Raw genomic sequence first — 24772 nt, 5'->3', positions numbered from 1 at the left:
AGTCTGTCTTAGACTGTGCGCATGGACTTTCAAACTAATACTTTTCCTTAGTAAAAGTTATCAACAAGTCAACATGGTAAAGGGTGAGATTTTCCAACTCAGCGCCTTTGAGGAACCGTTAGTTGCTGTGCTACAACGAGAGGCCCAAATGGGTGAATGCCTGAGACGTCTTCAGTGGCTATGTCTCAGAGGTAGTGGTTGGCAAACACTGTATCCGACTTCCAAAAGCAGCCCTCCATAATTGCTGATATAGAGCAATTTCCGTGCAGAGCCAATGTTGACGATAGTGTTCTGACTTCATGTGGGTTGGAAGCTCTAGGATGTTCTAGTCCTGCTGCTTTATAGGCTCTCAATATGACGGCTCTCATCCAGAACGATATCGTCGTTCTTGAGACTTCCACTGAAGTCTCTGTGGATAACGTGATGAACAGGCGCTTGTATTTTCGTCTCCTTGTCTTAGTCTTTTGAAGATATATCTTCAGGGCTCTGACCGGACACAAGGATAGGTCCTCTACATCTCTAGTCCGAGGATTGTAGATAGCTCTGGTACGTGGAACTGTCTGTCTGGCTGACCAGGTAGTTGGTTCTTGGCAATGAAGTCCCATCTAAGTCGTAGATGAACTGCAGCATGTTGCCCCGTGTAGAATCTGGTTCAACCGAAGTCCAGCGCATGTATCTCTGATATCCGAGATGCCGTGGCTAGCGCAAGCAGGAACAGAGTCTTCTGTGTTAGCAGCTCGAGGGTAGTCTGATCTAGAGGTTCGTAGGACATCACTTGTAAGATGACGTAGAATTACATTCAGATCCCAGGCCGGAGCTCTTAACTTTTTTGCTGGTCCTCCGGTTTAAAAGATCTCAGCAGAGCAAGTAATTCTGGTATTTTCGTCAATATGATGCCTGTTTTCATGGTAATCACTGTACTGATGGCAGCGAGGTATGTAAATAATGTCGAACCTTTCAGATGTCTAGTCTGTCTAAGATGACACAGGTATTCCGCCACTTGAGGATTAGTAGCTTTCATAGCAATGAAGCCTTTCCGCCTTGCATAAGTCTCAAACTTCAAATAATTTTTATAACTTTTTCACATATAATACAATGTAGTTATAGACAAATCCATACACAGCGTAATTTTGAAGAATAGGACCTAAATAAATAGGATATAATGCTGTATAAGGGACTCCAGTGCTCGCCCAACCATCCACTTGGGCGAAAAGGGAGAGAGTGACAAGTAAGGCTGGTCACATGACTGTTTAAGCGGGAAAAGGGAGGTAACTCATAGGTGAGTGTATTTTTACATCCGCTTAGGGAACTTCAAGGGATTCAAGTGTTCCACTACAATTCGCAAGGGAAAGGGAGATAAGCAAAAGATCATGAGTCACGATAAGAAAAAGTAAAAGACAACAAATTTTAGGCATTCTATTTTATACAATTTGGACACTTCAAACACAAATCAACACCCACATCAAGAAAGCAAATTTTGTTCTAGACTTAAAACGTAAACAGTTCTCTCACAATGACTTTTGAAAAGTTAGTTTGTGTTTTCTTCAATTCCGTGAAGGGGAGGTGGGGTAGCTCGTCACACCAAAGACACGGGTTTGATTCCCGACATGGGTACAATGTGTAAAGCCCATTTATGAAATATTCCTTGATAAGTACCATATTGGTAACTTTATCCCTTCATCAAATTTGAGGTGAGGTGAGGTGAAATTGGGTTTAACGTCGTGCTTGAGAATATTTCGCTCATATGACGACGTGCATGTGTGTGTATGTGTATGTGTGGCTGTTTGTACTAGCCCAAACTTAAGCTGGTTTTATAGTTCTAGCCCACTGAGATACCATGCCGCAGTGAAGCATGAATACCCCACTCAGACACAGTATACTGACTCCGAGCTGACCAGTCCTTGTTGTACCCATTAATACTGAGCGCCAGGCAGGGACCAACATGTACCATATTTTAACATCTTTTGGTATGACGCGGTCGGGGATCGAACCCGCGACCTTCCGCTCTCCGGGCGGACACTCTAACCACTACACCACGGAGGCGGTCCATCCAATTTGAGGGCGGTGGGGTAGCCTAGTAATTAAAGCATTCACTCGTCATGCCGAAGACCCGGGTTTGATTCCCCCATATGGGCAATGTGTGAAGCCCGCTTCTGGTGTCATCTGCCATGATATCGCTGGAATACCGCTAAAAGCAGTGTAAAACCATACTCACTCACTCATCCAATTTGAAGGATTTGAAGCCATGTGACATATCATCACCAGAAATGTGAACATAATTAAATGTAGCTTACGGCCCTATCCTGTCTAGTATTCTTAAAGTGTTACAGCCCACAAAATTAATTATGAAGCATTAGTAATACTGACCCTGGCCAGCAGGGGGTGCTGGAGGTAGTCCATACATTGGGACGTTCAGCAGCTTCAGGTTGTCCAGGTATGTGTGGTACAGACGACGGGAATCAATCAGGTCATACATCATCACAGCAATATCTTCAAACAGAGCTGTGCCGAAGTTGGTCTAGGAGATAGAAATTACTGTTAGCATTGTTCGAGGTTATAATATACAGTGAGGAGACATGCTAGGATGGACACAGCTTTCAACAGTATTTCAGTCACATCAATGTCAGCTGTGGGAGGAAGCCTTCAGTGATGCAGGTCATACATATTTGTTCCAAGAACCAGTGATCATACACCTGGGATTGTACCTATATGTACAGAAATATCACCATGTCAGTTCAACTAATGACACTTACTTTACCTCCATGTTAAAATGTTCAGATCAGATTGTGTCATGTGATAGGATCTGTGAAGATCCGGGTTAGAATTGATCTTCAGTAACCCATGCTTGTCGTAAAGAGGCAAGTAATGGGATCGGGTGGTCAGGCTCGCTGACTTGGTTGACACATGTCATCGTACCCCAATTGCGTAGATCGATGCTCATACTGGATTATCAGGGCCAGACTCAATTATTTACAGACTGCTGCCATATAGCTGGAATATTGCTGAGTGCGGTGTAAACTTAAACTCACTCACACTTGTGATAAAAACATGTCTGTGCAGGAGAATACATCCCTTATGTCTCACCACAAAGAACAGACCACAATATAGATTTCTGAGCACAAACTTCAACTCTACACTAGGAAAAAAAGCTGCATGTTGTTTATGAGTAAATGAAATCACACAACACAGTAAATGTTAACCTCAGATATATCGAACAGCAGTTATTTATCAATTTGTGATTCTTTACAATGGCAGAAACATGTCCATAAAATAAAATCTGTCCGTAAGGTAAATTTGTTTAGCATTATCATGAGTGGTACATGTGGTCGTATGCATCCCTCATTAGTTTATTTACATCTTGATAGAAAATCTAACTTAAACAAAACAACTGACAAGAACTAGAAGTATTCACTATGATTGCAAACATGACTGCTAATCGCCAATATATTCTTGGGAGTGTGCAGGTCACCACTACCTTCTGGTCATTCTCCTCCAGACTCTCTGGGACAATGAGGGATTTGACCTCATACTGCAGACATGGGATATCATGAAGTTTGGATGTGTCTGGGTTCCGCTGCAGCAACAACAGCAGGTCTCTCCAGAAATTCTTAATCTCATTCTGGATCTTCTTCTTCTCTGCTCGATTCTGCTCTTCCAGTGCTGAGAAAGAATGTATAGAAAGGTCAGGGAAACCATAATGTCATTGAATGGCATAAGGCTGGAAAAGGTCATGAAACACATACGGTCAGGGATAAGCATCAGGCTGGAAAAGGTCAGGTAACAGATTAGGTTCAGGGGAAAGGCATAAGTTTGGAAAAGGTCAGGGAACAGACAAAGTCAGGGAACAAAAGGTCCGGGAACAGATAAAATCAAAGGGAACAGATAAAGTCAGGGAAAGGAATATGGTTGGAAAAGGTCAGGGAACAGATAAAGTCAGGGAAAGGAATATGGTTGGAAAAGGTCAGGGAACAGATAAGATCAGGGAAAGGCAAAAGGTTGGAAAAGGTCAGGTAACAGATAAGATCAGGGAAAGGAAAAAGGTCAGGGAACAGATAAAGGTTATGGTTGGAAAAGGTCAGGGATAAAGTCAACAGGGAACAGATAAAGTCAGGAATATGGTTGGAAAAGGAATATGGTTGGTTGGAAAAGTCAGGGAACAGATAAAGTCAGGGAAAAGGAATATGGTTGGAAAAGGTCAAACAGATAAAGAGTCAGGGAAAGGAATATGGTGGGAAAAGGTCAGGGAACAGATAAGATCAGGGAAAGGAATATGGTTGGAAAAGGTCAGGGAACAGATAAGATCAGGGAAAGGCATAAGGTATAAAAGGTCAGGGAACAGATAAAGTCAGGGAAAGGAATATGGTTGGAAAAGGTCAGGGAACTGATAAGATCAGGGAAAGGAATATGGTTGGAAAAGTCAGGCAACAGATAAAGTCAGGGAAAGGAATATGGTGGGAAAAGGTCAGGGAACAGATAGAGTCAGGGAAAGGAATATGGTGGGAAAAGGTCAGGGAACAGATAAAGGCAGGGAAAGGAATATGGTTGGAAAAGGTCAGGGAACAGATAAAGTCAGGGAAAGGAATATGGTGGGAAAAGGTCAGGGAACAGATAAAGTCAGGGAAAGGAATATGGTTGGAAAAGGGCAGGGAACAGATAAAGTCAGGGAAAGGAATATGGTTGGAAAAAGTCAGGGAACAGATAAGATCAGGGAAAGGCATAAGGTTGGAAAAGGTCAGGGAACAGATAAAGGCAGGGAAAGGAATATGGTTGGAAAAGGTCAGGGAACAGATAAAGTCAGGGAAAGGAATATGGTTGGAAAAGGTCAGGGAACAGATAAGATCAGGGAAAGGAATATGGTTGGAAAAGGTCAGGGAACAGATAAGATCAGGGAAAGGCATAAGGTATAAAAAGGTCAGGGAACAGATAAAGTCAGGGAAAGGAATATGGTTGGAAAAGGTCAGGGAACTGATAAGATCAGGGAAAGGAATATGGTTGGAAAAGTCAGGCAACAGATAAAGTCAGGGAAAGGAATATGGTGGGAAAAGGTCAGGGAACAGATAGAGTCAGGGAAAGGAATATGGTGGGAAAAGGTCAGGGAACAGATAAAGTCAGGGAAAGGAATATGGTTGGAAAAGGTCAGGGAACAGATAAAGTCAGGGAAAGGAATATGGTGGGAAAAGGTCAGGGAACAGATAAAGTCAGGGAAAGGAATATGGTTGGAAAAGGTCAGGGAACTGATAAGATCAGGGAAAGGAATATGGTTGGAAAAGGTCAGGGAAAAGATCAGGTCAGCGAAAGGCATTACACAAGGCCAGGAAACACACATAATCTGGGATTACAAACCCTGAAATCATATAGGGTAATAGAAGGTCATAAAAGAACTGAATTCATGACAAGACATCACCCGAAATTAGCATCAGACCAGAAATACCCTATAGTTTCTATGCCATATTTGTGTTAAAATTGATATGAAGCCTTTTCCTAAGAAGAGAAGTAATGTTGTTCATTTGTACCTTGAGATGAAATTCTGTCCCCCTCCAAACAATTGCTGCAACAAATGGAACTGAACATGTATTGATGACAACCTCATACCTAATGTCTTTTCATCCTTCTCTTTGTCTGTCTTTTCCTCTGGCTGGGTCTCCACCAGCGGGCTGTAGTCTTGAGCTGAAAACATGATGACTGAGTCCACGTTGACCCCCACCTCCGACAACTGACCAAATAGATGTGGGTTATGGAATCCATAGATGACCACATAGTGCTGGGCACCATCATCAGGCTCATCATCTGTTGGGCAAAAAGTCATCTTATCAATACAGTTTGGTAAGATGACTTGCAAATGTGCTTTCCCTTCTATATTTGCGATCTGTCATTTTTTAATATTCTGATCCACAAATTTCACCAAATGTCTTGTATGTTTGTCAGACGATACAAATACTAACTCCCTTCTGGTCAGCAACATGAAAAATATTATTTTAAGATTCATTTCAAACATTTGAGGCTGTTGGTATCCATAAACAAACCTTTTGTTTGCTGATGTCTTTTACAAAGCACATTTCTCAAAGAAAGTAAGTTGTACACACATAGCAGGAAGTGTAGCTGTAGCTCAACTCACCAATATATTTACTCTCTGTATCCTCATCCCCCCTCTTCCGCAGCTTGCTCCCTTCTTTAGCTGACTGGGGCTCAGGGGTCTTCTTGCCTCCCTTCTTGGGGGACTTGGCACGGTCCTTCTTGTCCTTCTTCCCTTTGTCCTTGTCTGTAACAGCCTGAGGACACACAAGAGGACATAGTCAGGGAGGACACATGCCGAGAGAGCACCACCGAAATACTGGCAGAGCAGATCTCATCTCAGCTTCAAATTTCTTGTGTGTTTGTATTACTGTTCTTGGCACCTTGTTATCTACACCCAAAATAGTGCCCTGTCAATCACTTGTTTGGGTTTTCCAAAACCATTGCACGAATTATATACAAGCCATAATAATATATGGACAGGAGGTTCTCCAACAGTCAACTGTTCTTTCCAAATCTAAAACCTTGCAATGATAAATGTGTAAAAATGTCTATCATAAAAAGATTTTTGCATGTTAAATTATCATATACATGCACACTGCAAAAGAACTTGAAATGTGAAACACACACTTTCAATGATAACAACACATTTATGCTAAAGTTGATCAATGTAGTGTTGATATTAGTTTCACAGATAACTATTAGTTGGGGAAACTGAAATTAACATATACTTTTTCACAACAAACTTAGTTGTACAAAACATCATCAGTTCTTGTCAATCCAAACACAAACACAAGCATGAAGAGTAAAGAAACAGGAACAAAGCTTGCAACAACAACATAAGTTCATACCATTCAGTACTGGACCAGTCATGCAACGTAATCAATCACAGCTTTTAGACCATGACATCGAAATGAGGTTGGAAGTTACAGCTGTGAAATGTACAATACTATGAGTGAAACTTTAACTTCAAACAAGGGTGAAAAAAACACATCACTCAGTCTCACCTCTGACTTGGCATTCTGTTGCTCAGCCTTGCGGAAAAAACAAGGACAGAAACAGTAGCAGGTATCGCATAACGACATTAGGTAGTACAAAACTGTTACAGCGTAGTTTAGACGTTTTCGCGGTGTTCCACTAAGTGATTGTACAACTACAACTGCTGCTATGTTAAAGTATGGGAATTACAACTGTCTTAGCACTAAGAACGATCGCTTTGTGAAACAAAACTCTGGTCCACTAACATTACCTTCACAAGTCTACAAAAGAAAACCAGCAGAAGGCTACCAAATTATGGAATATGTTCACACTTTAAATGGAAACAACCATATAAACAATAAACAAAACATATTAAAGTCTGCATTGTAATAATTTGAACCTGGCACCTGTTTAACGGAACCTGACCAACAAATGGTTACACGCTGTGTGTTTAATTGTGAGAATTATAACAGAACTTAGTTTAAGGCATGCTGTCTCTAAAACTTGCCAACGACATTCATGTTACCTGCACTTTATGTTAGTTCTGAATGTCAAATATATATCCAGACACAACCAGGTGACAGTTTAGCACAATAATATCTTACAGTCCGTTTGAGTCAGAAACGGACCAATGAATTGCACATTTTATCATTGTACAAAATTGCCACATAAATATAAAGAGTACACGTTTATCATTTACTAATACCCAACAGCTTTCTTATATTTGAAAATTTTCTGGACTCCACCAAAAAAGTTGTTTAAGAAACTATCATCACTGAAAACGCACAAATTGTTATCTGTTGCGGCGGGGTGAAACCCGCAGAAACGGAACAGCCAGTCATGACAGGGGACATCTCGAATCTATTCCGGGAGACCTGACGGTTCCTCGTCTGTCGTAGTGTCATAGTCACGACTTAAAGGGATGACAAGTGGTGCCACAGTTGCCTGTTGTAAGCCACCCCGAGACCAGTAACCTTGTTCAATGACGTTAGCTACCGTGTTGACCCAGTTTTGCCAAGTTTCAGTCGTGATTTTGTTAAGGAATTCCTTAACCAAAACCTCTACGTCACGTAATCTAAAAGTTGTGTTTGATCTGGCAAATCTCCTTTGACAATACCCCATATCATTTCAATGGGGTTAAGGTCACAGTGATAGGGTGGAAGTTGCAGAATATCGTGACCCTTACTTTTTATGTAACTGTCAACTTTGTAGAAAGGTTCACCTTTGTGCGTTTTTATGATCTCATATAGCTGAGGCTTCGTTGCCTTTGAAGGCCATGCGATCTGAAATTTGTCGAGCCATGACATCATATCACTTTTTCGACTGTTCGATGTCGGGGCTTTACTGTCGGGGTCCTGCACGCTGTGGTACGGGGCATTCTCCATTACGATAAAAGACTTCTCTGGTAGAGCTGGTACCAACTTGTTTTTAACCCAATCGAGGAAAACCGCACCATTCATCTCGGAATGGTAGTCTCTGTTATCTGTGGACTTTGCCCTGAATACCAAGTCGCAGCCTGGGAGAAAGCCTTTGCTGGAGCAACCAGCATGGAGAATGATTAGTCTCTCTCTTTCCCTAGAGGCAGCTTTCTCGTGACCCCTTATCACCCCCATCGGGTACCCACTGACTGCTGGCAGTGTATGCGAGGCATTGACCCAGGTTTCATCCAAGTACACTGGCTCGAACCCGCCCTCGCTTCTTCTTTATAACCCTGAGAAAATTATTTCTCAAGCTTAACGATATCAGGGCGTTCACAGAGTACTGACCTATTCTCCCCCAATTTTTTATTATAACGATACCGAAAGAGTGTAAGAGTTGCCAGAGTGTGTACTTTGATACTCTGAGGTTGTGTTCTTGCTTCAAATGCTTTTTTTAAATTTTCAGTGACATGTATTTGTTTTCAGAATAGAGCTTGTTGATAGACTGCCTTACAAGGTTCTTTTGAAAGTTGTCCAAATGTTTTAATTTGTGTGATTTTGACACGACCCCTACCTGCTTCGCATCACCCTCACAATGTTTGTGTTCCAGAACATTTGTCAGTACCCTTGCTGATACTCCTAAAGCTTTTGCTGCCCACTTACGGAATTTATTAATGGCATAAAATGGTTTGCCCCTTTCGGCTTCAGCACGAAAAAAATCGTACACTTTAATCATCAACTGTTTCACGTCAGCATTCAACTTCATTTTTCATCAGGCATGTGTATCCCGTGCACGACGAGATAGTGGCTGTTCAGTTTCTGCGGTTTCACCCCGCCGCGACAGATAACAACTTGTGCATTTTCAATGATGATAGTTTCTTAAACAACTTTTTGGGTGGAGTCCGGAAAATTTTCAAATATAAGAAAGCTGTTGGGTATTAGTAAATGATAAACATGTGTACTCTTTATATTTATGTGGCAATTTTGTACAATGATAAAATGTGCAATTCTGACTCAAACGGACTGTAATTAGTGGCCTAGTTCTTAAATCTATATAGGGGTGGTGGGGTAGCCTAGAGGTTAAAACATTTGCTTGTGATGCCTGTGATCGATTCCCCACATGGTACAATGTGTTAAGCCCATTTCTGGTGTACCCACCGTGATATTGCTGGAATATTGCTAAATGCAGCGTAAAACTAAACTCACTCACTCTGTTGTTACAGCTGGGACCTGATTACAATGCTATGTCTGTTACCTTTTGGGTATATGTTATAAGTAAACTTAACACATTATTATATACTATATGGTGGTTTCAGGAAGACCCTGAATAACAAGGGCTCTGACCTATTGTGAGTAGGAATAAACACAAATATTCAATTAGGGTGAACCAAGAAAGTATCCATATGTAGATGGATGGATGTAGGTGGATGATCCACCTGAAGAAGGGGCAAGAACTAGCCCAGAAACGTAAAGAAGTTGTTATCCATAACATTTGTCTTGTATTACTACACTAACTTCTAAATGCCTTTGAAAAATAAAATCAGAACATTATATAATATGCAATGAATCAAGTCTCCCAGAATGTCCATCAAATCCAGTCTGTCACCTCTTATGACAAGCATAGGTTACTGAGGACCTATTCCAAAGCATGAGGGCTTCCTGAATAATGCAAACTTGGTCTTAACTTGACACAGAAGTATAGGACAAATGTGAAGACTACTGGACAGCTAATTTCTATAATGGTTGGGGTGGAAAAAAAAAAACAAATAAATAATAAATAATCACTGCAAAGGGACAAACAGAGTTGATTATCAAGGAGGAAAATGTGAGAATGGGTCAGATTATGCAGATGAAGAGAAGTAGCTTATTATACAGCAACCACATTCAATCTGTTATCAGACCTGTCACAACAGCATTAATAATAAGACCAAAATAAATTTGATTTCCAATTGTTGGAAGTCTCAACTGCATAAAATTTCGAGCGATTTTGTCTTAACATTAGACAGTCCTTTTATTATGAATTTCATTTAATCTTTGTTATCAAGAGTTTTATTATTAAATTAACCTTAAATCACACAGGCAACAGTTCATTTTTCCCCTTTTTGTACCTTTCTGTCCTCTAATTTGAGGACAGTTAAAATGCAACAAAATGTAAACATACATGTAATTGGAAAATTGGACTGATTTCATGGAAGAATCAACATACAACTATGTTCCAGTTATTTCACAAAATGTTCATTAAGGCTTACAAGCAAGCATGTCAATTGCAGATAAATTTCAAAGAGCAAATACTATTTCTTTTCTCAAGTGATATACGCATACCTTCTCAGCAATTATACTTTTCAGCAGCTGAAGAGCAAAGTGACAAAAGTGGCGCAGTCAACATCAAGCTCTAAATCTAGTAAGCCTACTGCTGGGCACTATGAGTTACCGGAATTATTAGTAATGGCTAAATCTAATTCTTGTGAATATACATTAAGTTTCCCTTAGAAAAGACTGATAAAGAAAGTATAAATTAAATGTGCATATGTACTTTGAAAAATATTGAAATACGTTTGACAGGAACACAGAATAACATCCTACCGGTAATTATTTTATTCTACTATGAATAAGTTCTGAAAAAGTGAAGAATTATATGGGTCATCTTTTAATAAAACCAACTCCATGAAATTAAGCATCAAGTTTCTCAGCTGTTGTAAAATATATTGTGAAAAATCTTACATATGTGACATACATTTATCAACAACAGCTTTTCCTGCCATGACCAGAAAACACTACATGCACTACATCTAAACAGTATTGAAGGAATGATTGTATCCACCATGGCGTACACTGCAACATCAGACAACATGTTTCTTGGCTCATACCTTCTTCTCTGCTTCTCTTCTTTTCAGGTCAGTTGTTTTGATGGCCAACAGTTTGAACTTGATAAGCCTGGCTAAAAGAGGAAGAGGAATGTCTTCTCCATTGTCCAGGTAGAGTTTGCATGGCTCACACACTTCATAATAAGCTGGTACCTCCTTTCCTTTCTTGGCCTTTGGGTTACCGAGGTCACGGACCTTGGAAAATAACAAAAAGCAACGAAATCTAGCAATCAGGGTGAATATAAATATGCAAAACATAAATGTAATATATGTACTTTGAACAGGTCAGTCACACATTAAAATCTGAGGAACACTTCAAATATCATTGCAACATCTCAAATATTTTTTCAGGGAAGCAATTCAATCAAAATCTATTTCTATAGCATTAGAATTGGTACAAAAGATTCTTATCCATCACAATAATCTTTTTTGTGCCTTTGAAACTCTCCAGCCACTGACCCAGCTGCATATTACATAATGTATTTTCACAAGTAGGTTATCAGTTGAAATCAGATTATTTAGCACATTTGGCATTTTCAACCGAACATCTCTTTTTTAATTTTACTAAAGTTATAAAACATTTGAAACATTGTAATGAAAGATATCAAACAGTTTAATTTGCCTGACAACTTGTGCTTCTTGCTTCTAAGACTTGCAAGTTTTCCACTTTTCACTATGAACTAGCCCATGCTTCCAGATCAATTGTTCACTAATTGTGATTATCATAACCATTTCTAACAGTTATGATCACTTTTGATCTTTTTGATCACTTCTTATAATTTGCCCCTCCCCCAATTTTTTTTGCTTGTCAGACAAAAAGCAACTTTGAAGTGCCATTAATTTAGAAATCATGTCTACATATTGAAATCATTAAAACACATCAATGTCAGTGACACCCTGGTAAGAAAAGAAGTAGGAAGGCGTTTCCTATTCTCATGGTACTTACGGATATGGGCTGAAAAAATAACACAAACAATTCTTATCGTATGAATGCTTGTTGTTTTTAAATGAATGGCCTTCTCCTCTAACATCTACATCTATCAGCTGCTAGATCCATCAGGTGAATTCCTACTTGTGAGCCTGGTGATAAACAATGCCATACGCCATTGGCGAAACGAGGCTTCTCCCATTTTCGCGGTATTACCAGGAATTAACGTTATTGAGTGTATGTAAGAGCAATCCTGCCGGAAAGGACGGAAAAAGTAATGATATGTCCAAGTTGGTATAAACTCCCCAATATTCGTGACACTGCAAGATTTTGATCACTCACAGACTTGGTCCACTTCCTAGTTACCAGTCAGTGATGTAAACAACCGCTAAGTGTCTTGCATCGGCGATTTCGGCAGAAAACGTGTTTACCGCGAGAATAGGAGACAGACCTATATAACTATCATTTTCATCACATTCTCACATCTGTAGACCAGTGCACACTGTGTAAAAAAGTGCAAAATAAATTATTCCATTTTCTCACCTCATTGTAGAGGTTCTCTTTGCCAATAACACTGAAAAGTTTCCTTGTGCCTCCTGCAATAGCTGCTGCTAGGACGTTGATGTAAACATAATCTTCAACTGTGTTGCCAACTACAAAGGTTATGTTTGATTTCCATTTTTCCTGAAAAAGAAAAGAATATTATCATATTTTTCTGTTTAAACATAACATGGAGGTACAGAGATTGTACATATGTAGACAACTTGACAGTCTAATGTTACATAGAAATGCAGGTGCCCTTGGACAGCACAACTGAGACAAAATACCAATTTAAATAATATGAAATCGTACTATAATTAAAGTTGTCAAAATTTGTTCACGGGTGAGGATACATAAACAGCGATTAATCCGATATCATAAAACTCCCAGCGATATTTAATATGATGCCATATTTTCATAATATAGCAAATTAACTTAATATGTACACATATGACAATTATGAAAACTTCAACAATAACAAACGATAGTCAAACATTACCTCATCAAATGCAGCAGTAAGAAGTGCCTGCTCCCATTTTGCACCTCCCTGTTGTCCAGTTCCGCTTTTCACTCTTTTCCCGGCTTTTGACATTATGTTTTTTCCTCAGATGAGCAAAGCGAAAACGTAACCAACGCCTCGGCGGAGTTCATGAGTCTCTCGCCATTTTGTTTAGGATGTTGCTATGCTAACTGAGCATGCGCTAAAGGAATTTCCGGTCGCTGGCCAAGCACGTGGAGATACTACTTGTACTCAACAATTGAATGTTAGAAAAAAAATTGAATCTACAATTGTAAAAAATACGGCAAATAATACCACAGATCTTGTTGTTTAATTTCTTTCGATTTGTATAGCACTAATATACATGTATTATATGTAGTTGTTTGACAATTTACATTCATTTGCAGTATATAGTTGGAATATATAACAAGTATTTTGGATTATACAATAGCAAGAAATATGGCCTCTCTTGTAAGGTCGTGGAAACCTCTGTGGAACAAATTGGTTAGCCAGTGGCCTGGTCACCAACTGCAAACTGCAAATACCATTCGTCTTCAGCGATGTGCATCATCTTTAACTTCCCATCAGATAATATACAATAAATTTGGGGATCCAAGACAAGTGCTTGAAAAGACAGAAGTTCATCTTCAAACGTCAATACAGAAAGATGAAGTTTTGATTAAGATGTTAATGGCTCCCGTGAACCCATCGGACATCAACATGATAGAAGGAACTTATTTTATTCGGCCGCCCTTACCAGCAGTTGTTGGAAATGAAGGTGTTGGAGAAATCATTGGCAAAGGGGAAGCTGTTTCTGACCTCAGCATTGGTGATTGGGTTATCCCAGCAGATTCGGGATGGGGCACATGGAGAAGTTACGCTGTTGCACCAAGATCAACAGTTTTCAAAGTCGCAAATGATATCCCCGTTGACAGTGCTGCAACCCTACTGGTAAACCCTCCAACTGCATATCGCATGTTGAAAGATTATGTAGATTTGAACCCAGGTGATATTGTTATCCAGAATGGTGCAAATAGCGCTGTGGGACAATGTGTAATTCAGCTTGCCAAACACTGGAACATCACAACCATAAACATGGTTAGAGATCGGCCAGACATAGACCAACTCATTCACTACCTGAAAGATCTTGGAGCTGATCATGTTGTCACTGAAAAATTTTGCCGTTCGCCAGAAATGAAAGATTTCATGAAGTCTCTGCCCTCACAACCAAAGCTGGGGTTAAATTGTGTTGGGGGATCAAGTTCAACAGAGATGCTTCGATATCTTGGCCAAGGGGCAAAAATGATAACATATGGAGGGATGTCACGTAAACCAATTGTGGTTCCAACAGGTGCTCTTCTTTTCAAAGAAATAAAACTAGAAGGTTACTGGAACACTGAATGGAACAAAAGAAACAGAGACAGTCATGTGCGTGATGAAATGTACCAGGACCTCTGTCAGCTGATACGAGACAAACATTTCAAGAATCCGGTCAGTGATAACATTCCACTTGAGCTGTATGACAGAGCTGTTACTGAGTCACTGGAGAGTTTCAAAGGCACTAAAAAGATTCTTGTGATGGATAAGAATCTGTTGTGAGACTATTGATGGTGTTTGACTTGTAATATGAAGTTATCTGATGGTGCTTGTTATCTAAATGTGCAACTGTCATAACTGATAATTTTTGTCAGGTATGGTTAAGGCTTGGATGGGCATCATTATGTGTTGTTGGAATAACATGTGCTTTGAACACCACATTGATTATCAAACCCCAATTCACGACTCCTTCCTTTTAAGAGATCTGATATTGTTTTTCACAACTTGCACCAATACAGAAATGAAAAGCATACAGAGCTTTTTAAATTTCTGGGTAAGTATTGCAGTTTCAAATTTGCTGTCAGGATTGAAACTCAAATATGTTTTTGGATTTAAATAGAAAGTATTGTCAGAATATACAACAATAATCTAATGTCAATAATGTTATTTATCTGCATCAATCAATGTAATATTTTGTAACTGTTGCAGTTAAGCTTCACAAAGTTCATCTCAAATTCTGTAGATTGTTATTCTTTCTCATACCGTACTATTTTTCCTAATCATTTTATGAATAAGATGCCCATCATTCAATTTTTATTAAAATCCATAATAGTGATAGCATTGCCGTAATGTATCCGTATAACCCAGAGTCATACCCAAGACAAACATCAAGAGCACAAATGTGACATTATGGTCAGAAATGGGACCTCCATTAATACCGCTCTTTAATCCTGACCAAAGCCTTCATTGGCTTCAATGTGTATCCTATTCCCTTATGAAGTCATATGCCATGTTTATTGATTAAAACAAAATACTTTTGAGAAAATGTAACCAAACACTTCAGTGAATAAATGACATCAAACATTCTTATCGATCACATAATGCTTCCATTCTCTTTGCTATAAGCTTTCTGAAAGCAAGTTGGTGAATAAAAGTGTTCTTGATACATTTCTGTGTACATGTATTTTTTAAAATAGCTCATGCATAATTCATTTTGCTGATTTCATGATACCATGAAGTATCAGCAAACTTATGGATAAAAAACATCCATGCTAAGCAATACTTTGTAGATAAACATCAAACTGCATCACTGCAGAACATTGCATTCTGATACATTCTGTTAAGGCGCCAGGCTAGTGACCCAGTGAGCCTCAGGTGCTGGGATCGAGCCCACCGGTGACCGGTGTAAAAACCATGGAGTCAACATTGTGATTGTGTGCAGACTCTTTGAGTGTTGTCACAACCACTAAAAGAACCCACAAATCCATTGGTAAGTGACCAGATGGTGTCCATATGAATACATGCAAATGATATCCTCCCAAAACTTCCACATCCTAAAACTTCCACTGCTTATAACAACATTTCTGGTTGACTGCACACACTTGAGCATACTGATTACCTCAGTCTGTAATGGTTTAACACATTATAATCAGTCATGAATACAAGCAATCACTTAGTAATGAATTATATATTCTATTAAGGCAGGGTTATTAAGAAAAATACATATCTTTTCTAGTTACATATAACAGTCTATGTAGAACATTTATACAGCTCTTATGTCCTATAGTGTGCAAGGTTTCATCCACACATTTGACAGTCATAACCCTGTCACTCTCTAGTGTTGTTTGAGCAAGTGGACGGTTCTGTCTCTGATGCACCTGAAGAACACCACTGTGATAGGGCAGATGTGGTGGTGACATTATATACCGTCACAGTGTCACTGCCATAACATGCAGTCTTTACCTGTTTTTTTACATGACGGGGACATCCATCAGTAAATCTTTTTTCTATTAAATATTCTTTAAACATTCTGAAGTATCTGACTGACAAATTTCATTAAATTATTTCTTAAAGTAAACATATGAAACTAGCTACATGTATTATTAAAATGTCACTACCTTTATTGTGTCACTACCATACCAATTACTACCAATGTCCATATCATAACATTATGAATTTTCTTATTTAATTAAAATTGATCTATGAGTTTATGCCTGGATTCTGTAGTGCAAGTATGTTTCGTAGTAGAGCTTCAAGTAAGCATAATACAATTCATATCCTCATTTTGCATTTTTTGCTACATATTACTTTATATTTGTAAATCAGAATTGAAAGGAATTACATTGTACAAAACTACATATTTTAATATACATGTACAATAAATGTACATTAAGCTTGCATAATTTATGTTTTGTATATTCAGAATACTACAAACGTAATTATCAACATTTCAAAGTAAAACAAGAAAGCAAAATTTACAATTTTTGAATTCATGAAATATGCACGAAATTTATACTATATATATTTCAGATTTATTAACTACTTTCTTCTCTATTAAAATCTCTGTTCTGCTAAGTCAGATGAAGTATCATTATCTGTTGTTTCAGTTCAGTGCACATCCTGGGCTATCCTATTACCTAAAAAGGGGTGATGAGTCGTTGTTTTAACAATGTGTGGTAGTATTGGGATGTAGAAGTTTTGGGATGTGGACGTTTTGGGACCTAGTTGCGGGTCCAGCAACATGCATTAAAACTTGCAAAATGTACTCTGACTTAAGTGTCCCAGTCCACCCAGCTGTGAATGGGTACCTCAGAAGGATGGGAAAGCCACATTTACTCAGTCCGCCTTGTGTCTGCAAGAGTTGTATGATTCCCAGGGAGTTGAGATTGATAATATGATGTGCCGTTGAGTTTGACATCCAATGATTGAGGGAAAATCAAAGAGCCTTTGAGCAGCTGAGCTGGATATTTGGCAAAACAGGCTATACGACCACAATTCATGTTTTCCTCAAACCTGACATCCAGTTTATATTTGAAAGAAATTAGGTTCAAATACTCCATTGATACTTAAATGTCATTTCCACTATTACGTTTATTTTGCCTTTCAGTATATTTTTGACAAAAAGTTAACAATGAAATCACAACGATTTGAACATGTATGATGTCATTATTAGAAGAAACCTGCAGCTGTCAACAATTAACTCAAAGTCAGGCCATGACTCAGGCTCACTTTGTCATGTTGGAATGATTACCCAAATTGCTAATCATTAAGTATCATTTCATATATAATTAGTGAACTGTTGGCAGAGTGATTCTTTAAATGATTAAGAGCAATTCTGTGTGGGGTAATGCAGCAAATGTTCATCACTGATGAAATTTGCTTCGTTTTCCATTGTAATGGAAAATATCAGGGTTAATATCAGACCCGATCTTAATGCCTAGTTATTTCCTCATTACTAGAGTAATTATATAATGAATGTCACATGTTTTGATTCATTCATAGTGTGTACAGATTCCATCATTATTCCGAATTTCTTAAAGTGAGTGTTCAGTTCTTGAACATCGGATTGAAGGAGAAAAGGACCATTAACAATTCCTGATGTATTTATCATCATTTTGTGTTTAATGCTTTGTTGAATACTGAATGTGTATTACACACAAGCGGTTCATCAAGCCTCAAGTTCCTGTTTGTACCCCAGATACTGTATCATGACAGCCTACGGGACTGGGTAATGACATTGTAAACAAGGGCTATTTTATTATTGTTTCTCAGATTGCACAAAATAATACATTTGCTGCTGACTTGAATTGGTATTGTCCTCATTACCATATGTTGGTGAGATCACATTCCCCACATAGTTGATTTGTTGGAATCCCAATGTAAACGTAAATTGTCATTTCCAAAAACTCATTGATGACAAATGTTCCAATGATGAAAACAGTTTATCTAATCATACGTCAAGCAGGCCCATCTAGAATATACATATATATTAAAACAGTAGTTTATTATATGCATTTCAACTAAAATACACAGGAAGTGTCAGGGAACTAAAAAACAACTCGTGAGCGTGTTCATTATATATGTATGTTACTGTACTTGTGAAAAGTGAAAAGGAGTCGTTTCGTCACTGGGGAATACTACTATCAGTAATGACAAATATACTATTGCCGAGTGCACTTTTCCAGAACTGTCAGTTTACAGAACATATTATCATGCAGGTGATGAGATGCCCTCCCTCTCCAGTAGAAACCTACCAACCTGTGCCACTGTACGTACCACTGCATGGGTGACAGTTTGTCTCGTACATCTCACTGAAGTTTGAACCATGTTCAGGATTTGCCCACATATGACACAGTTCATTTGCCATGCTAAAGTTTAAATAAAACATGAGCCACTGGTAAGAAAACTTGGCTTTTATTCAAAGATGATGAGGAATGTACCAAGGTACATAACAAGTATATATTACACATACCTGAATAAATGAAGATTTCAACCTCAAATCGTAACATGACACACAATCTTTCAAACCAGCTTTCAGCCTCCAGGCAAGAAAGGACATGGTCAGCTGATAGCTGTGTGTCGACAAGCACACCTGGGATGATTGACAGACAGCAATACACCTCACTCGCACAATAGATCAACTTGACAAGTCCCCATGTAATCGACATACACATATTTATACAAGTGTCAGACATCTGTACATAAGTATATGGACTTGTGTTTCAAATAAATAATACATCTGAATTTACAATAACATTTAACATTAAATTTTAATACAGTAATTATGTATGCAAATGCAATGTCGTGTAGCACCCATTTTATGATTATATTGGAGGCAACCTGTGATTATGCTTTGAACTAAACATGCTTCGTGATGGCCTCACAGACAGAAATATGTCCTCAAGCCAGATTAACACATTCCATTATCAGACATTTAAGCTGCAAACTTGCACTAAGAAACCATTGCTTGAGGGACCAAGGCCTCATTTCATGATGTGATAATAGCAATAGCACAATGTCGGGCCAAATTCATGTACTGTCATAGCCTATAGAATTTAAACAGTCATAAAGTTACAATCAATTCATGAAATGAGGTCCCTATCTTCACCATACAAATTACAACTTTGTTAATCCTGCATTAAAGAGATGGAAGAGGTTTATTTTCATCTTAAATGGGCGTCAAAACAAACTGACCATCTATATATCATCCATATTATTGAAATCTATTCCAGTCACAATAGTTGCTATTTCGAGATTCCATGAGGTTGTTATTTTGAGAATATTCACTTCTACTTCATATCTGACATAAAATATTTATTTTAGTAATTACATCTCTTTAAAACCAGACTGGGATCTCATTATAAACATTAAATTATTCCTTGTTTGTTCATGTGTCCTCAACAGATGCAGATGTTAAGGATAAGAGCAAAACACTGACTTTTTAACTGATTAAAAAAATATTCAGTTAAAAATGTTCAGTGTATGTCAGTTCTCTTGCAACTTTGTTCAAAACTAATATCTTTCTCTGGCATGTCCATACATTCTATAATGTCCATATCTACTGGTATTTGTAATAGGTCCATACCACTGGTGAGTAGCCACTGAAGTTGTATCAAGATATCATTGGTACATTAAGGGTTAAGCCTCGTACCTCTGTTTCTACTTCAGAGAATAATGAAACTAATCAATTTTCATATTGCACAGCCTGATAAAAACTGGAACTTCCCTACAAACAAAGACAGTACAAAGCCTCCTCCACACATACATATGATGGCAGAATTCAGTATTTCACACACTGTCAAAGAAGAAGTTTGAAACACATTTTGCTCATGTTATAAATAGGCCAAAGATTAGACGTGCCAATACCACAAGGCATATGACTGTTGCAAGCTTGTTCTGACCATGGCAAGGATGTGTCTAGATATTACACAGGGCTGCAGTAACCTGGAGCAGTATCGGTATCAATATGTCTCAGAAATATAGGTTCAAACAGAAAATAACTTGATATTCCGGTATATATTTAGACATAATGTCACATGCTTTTTAAAGAAGCAACTCTGTCTTTAATTCTGGAAGTATGCTGGTGTTTAATGCAAAGATTATATAATTTGTTTTTAAAAAATTAATGTCAATACTGAATAACATATCTAAGTGAAGAAGGGAAGAAGAAACATTTTCCTCACCAAAATATTTGATAGGTACAGTCAAGTTTGATTGCAACATGAAGATCAAAGCAATATGTACTAATACAACTGTTTGCTGTGACTGAACTATTTATCCGGTGATCTATTATTGTAAAAATGTAATAGAATATTCTTAAGCTTGTTTTAGAATTAATATTAATTTAAATATCAATTACTAGAGGTGTTTGCTAGTACTTGTAAAAACAGAAGCAGCCCCTTCACTGACATTTCCACAAAGCTCAAAAAATATTATGCCAAACATTTCCAATCCAAAAAAATGACCTCCAGACTTTTTACTTTATCAAGACAATGATCAAACAATTATACAATCTCAGGATTGTACAATTAAATTTGCAATGCCATGTTTCATAACCCCAAGGATGACCTTGACCTTTCAAGTCACCTACATTTCCTGTGGTAGGATTTCTAATGATCCATACAAAGTTTCATGCATGTAGAGATATTTCATAATAATCCAGCCTCAGGGGTAAGAGCTATAATTTAACATCAACATCATGCTTCAAAACCTGACAACCTCCTAGAGACTTTTACAGTCAGTACAACCACAAACTGGGGGAGTTTCATCTATATTTGTGACTTTTGCCAAAAGAATTCCCCCAAGGCCACTTGTTTATACAGTAGAATACTTTTATAACGAACAGACGGATATAGCGAACTGTTCTAAAAATCCTGAATAAACCTTATATTATCATATAAAAAAGTGAATAGCGAACTACGGATATAACAAACTAATTTCAGTGGCCCCTTGGAGTTTGATATAAAGGTATTTTACTGTAGTCAGCGGAAAAGTAAGTAAGATGTAATGTCAATAATCTTTCTAAATATCTCTAAATTTGTTTTGAAACATCAAACAAAATCTTAAAAGCAGGCATTTAAGTGGCAGCAAATTAATCATTATTGAAAAGGAAATAGTTTCCTAAAGAGAATATTTAAAAAAAAAAAAAAATCCTGAAATTGACAAAAACCAAGTTTGTCTTACAACAAAATGTCCTACCCCTATTAAAGATTTGCCCACATCTCCTTAAGCTCAAAATTCTCTGCAACATTCACACCTTGCCAGCAGTCTTAGGGGAACAGTTAAACAACCTGGAATAACTGTCTGATTGTTCAGAAATACACCAAAAGCCTTTGTCCAGATGTAGGCAAGATCCATCTGTATGATCTTACTTTCCTCACATGAGAATATCTCACTGACATTGGTCAGTAGTTTAAAGGAAAATAGCATTTCATGTGATGTGCAATAAAATACTGATATGGGACTACGTGTTACACAGGCTGGAATGAATAATTTCTTGTTCACTTGTATGGTTGAAACAACTAGTAAAACAAACAGTTAACGAGTTTGTCAATACTATAACATAGCTGTACAAATCAATAATTATTGTATGCGACAACGTACAATTGTAAAGACAAAATCAAGAACAGTTATAGTTACTAATATCAAATGTGTTTAATTTATTGAAGGAAATATGACAAGGCTTATTTCATTTGCATCCATATTGCAACATTAAGAGAAAATAGTCTCTTAAATTTACTTACCCCACTGAACTGACTGACTGAGTATGGTTTTACGCCGTTTTTAGCAATATTCCAGCAATATCACGGCGGGGGACACCAGAAAAGGGCTTCACAAATTGCACCCATGTGGGGAATCGAACCCGGGCCTTTGGCGTGACAAGCGAACGCTTTAACCACTAGGCTACCCCACCGCCCTCTTAACCCACTGAAATTTCACATGATTATATATCATGGTTTCAATTTATATCAGTATACATTGAGAAAAGATTCAGTATCCTGAAACTCCATCATAAAGTATAATATTAAATAATTCCAAGACTAGATTTCTTCTTCTGATCAAGTCAGGATTATATACAATTAGCAAACAAATAATGGTAACTTCAGAAAACAACCGCTACAAGCAAGACCACTAGTTAACTGCGTTCTGGTCGGAATGCTCCCCCTCATATGTCTTGCCAGTAGTCAGTTCCAAATGACATTGAGTATTGCGAGGACATGTGTAAATGCACTACTATCTAAACCACACACCTGTTTCACATCAGGGAACAATGAAAGTGGTCCCAACATGTCAAGATAATGTCAAGATAAGAAATGTTTTCACTTGTGTGGTAAAGGACAAGATGTATCGACACGGCCTTATAAACCATGGTGAACATGATCCTACCGTCTTCACAGAACCTTCTGTCTGGAGAATAAACTCTCTGCAGGGAATTTCTACTGCATATCCCCAACAAGAATCATACTCTGAAGAAAGTATTCCTGTACTAGGGATTTTCTAAAGAACGTAGCCTGGAGATTTCATTTGCTATTGAACAGAATCTACACAGACAAGTTACAGTGCTATCATAAGGAAATGTACAGATGTTGTGGGATTGTATACTTCCGTGGGATCCACCATGTTTCTACGTAATTACAGCCACATGGCTCAACTGTGAGAGTGAGTGAGTGAGTGAGTTTAGTTTTACGCCGCTTTTAGCAATATTCCAGCTGTATCACGGCAGGGGACACCAGAAATGGGCTTCACATATTGTACCCATGTGGGGATTCGAACCCGGGTCTTCGGCGTGATGAACGAACGCTTTTACCACTACGCTACCACACCGCCCCCCAACTGTAAGAAGTACATATATATATTAGATGCCTGCAAGATATACCGGTATATATTCCTGGAAAACATATTTTTTTAAATGTGACTGAGGTTTGCATGAAAATGTAAAACCATGAGCAAGGGAAAAGCCAAAGATATGTTACTGTTTTGTTTATTCCTCCTGGTAATCCTTGCATAAAGACAGTTCCTAAATTATGTAAAAACCTTCTCTGATCCTTCATAGTGCAACAATACGGTAGTCGTGACATCAAGTTCCATGACACCAAGTGCCCACATGACCACGTCATCAACTCAAGTCATGACATGTAATATTGGACACCTTTCATCACCTGCCGAGGGGGCTCGGTGGGGAAACAAGGATCACAGTACTCAACATGGTATGTCAGGTTGGATACCTTTCATCACCTGCCGAGGGGTTTCACCTGCCGAGGGGGTTCGGTGGGGAAACAAGGGTCACAATACTCAACATGGTATGTCAGGTTGGACACCTTTCATCACCTGCCGAGGGGCTCGGGTGGGGAAACAAGGGTCACAATACTCAACATGGTATGTCAGGTTGGACACCTTTCATCACCAAGGATCACCTCAAGGGGTCAGGGTTGACACCTTTGGGGGGCTCAAACAAGGATCACAATACTCAACATGGTATGTCAGGTTGGACACCTTTCATCACCTGCCGAGGGGGCTCGGTGGGGAAACAAGGGTCACAATACTCAACATGGTATGTCAGGTTGGACACCTTTCATCACCTGCCAAGGGTCACAATACTCAGGGTATGTTCGCAAGGAGGTCACAATACTCAACATGGTATGTCAGGTTGGACACCACTCGCCGAGGGGCTCGGTGGGGAAACAAGGGTCACACCTGGTATGTCAGGTTGGACACCTTTCATCACCTGCCGAGGGGGCTCCGTGGGGAAACAAGGGTCACAATACTCAACATGGTATGTCAGGTTGGACACCTTTCATCTCCCACCAAGGGGGTTCCCTGCCTTCATTTAAAATATGGCTGAGAATGCTAAAAAAAAAAAAATCAATCTAAATTTGAGAATGAAATTGGTATATCTTTTATCCACAATGAACCTTCCTATGTCCACATAGTAGATACATGGCAGAGATCCACTTGAAATAACAAATAGCAACACACAACATAAGGGTTTCCTGGTTACTGTCAAGTCTGGTGATAACTGTCAATGACAAGATGACTACAAAAAGTGGGTCATCAAACTGGTGGCAGCAAATGTCTGATGACGTTAGTTTCAAACCACACTTCACATCCAAGCATTCAGTAGCTATCATAACTCGTAAGAAAGTAAGATTCTTTATGGATAACAACTTCTTTATTATATTTGATGCGATGTTTCGGTATGGATTCTTATACCGTTGTC

The 24772-nt window shown here is 38.5% G+C and overlaps 2 protein-coding genes and 1 long non-coding RNA gene across 3 annotated transcripts in view; 1 reads left to right on the top strand and 2 right to left on the bottom strand.

Moving 5' to 3' along the window:
* LOC124282661 (sperm-associated antigen 17-like) overlaps nt 1-13415 on the bottom strand; it is a 46650-nt gene extending 33235 nt beyond the window's left edge. Inside the window, 8 exon segments of the mRNA XM_046718686.1 lie at nt 2368-2518; nt 3476-3660; nt 5593-5787; nt 6116-6269; nt 7020-7046; nt 11276-11467; nt 12744-12884; nt 13240-13415. Coding sequence (XP_046574642.1) covers nt 2368-2518; nt 3476-3660; nt 5593-5787; nt 6116-6269; nt 7020-7046; nt 11276-11467; nt 12744-12884; nt 13240-13332 — 1138 coding nt within the window. The 5' untranslated portion in view covers nt 13333-13415.
* A 269-nt stretch (nt 13416-13684) lies between these two features.
* On the top strand, nt 13685-15723 carry LOC124282662 (enoyl-[acyl-carrier-protein] reductase, mitochondrial-like). Its single transcript, XM_046718687.1, has one exon. It carries the CDS (start codon nt 13699-13701, stop codon nt 14836-14838), a length of 1140 nt encoding a protein of 379 aa, XP_046574643.1. The 5' UTR covers nt 13685-13698; the 3' UTR covers nt 14839-15723.
* Nucleotides 15724-18953: 3230 nt separating this feature from the next.
* Nucleotides 18954-24764, bottom strand: LOC124282663. The gene is made up of 3 exons (XR_006900211.1): nt 24347-24764; nt 23808-23949; nt 18954-23714 (listed from the first exon to the last, which is right to left on the bottom strand). It is a non-coding gene; the product is annotated as an uncharacterized LOC124282663 (long non-coding RNA).
* Nucleotides 24765-24772: the final 8 nt, after the last annotated feature.

This window comes from Haliotis rubra, unplaced genomic scaffold, assembly GCF_003918875.1.
Source record: "Haliotis rubra isolate DU_JTF1 unplaced genomic scaffold, ASM391887v1 Scf300, whole genome shotgun sequence".
Lineage (NCBI taxonomy): Eukaryota > Metazoa > Mollusca > Gastropoda > Lepetellida > Haliotidae > Haliotis > Haliotis rubra.
Note: the sequence above shows the minus strand (reverse complement) of the source record. Positions and strands in the feature narration are given on the sequence as shown.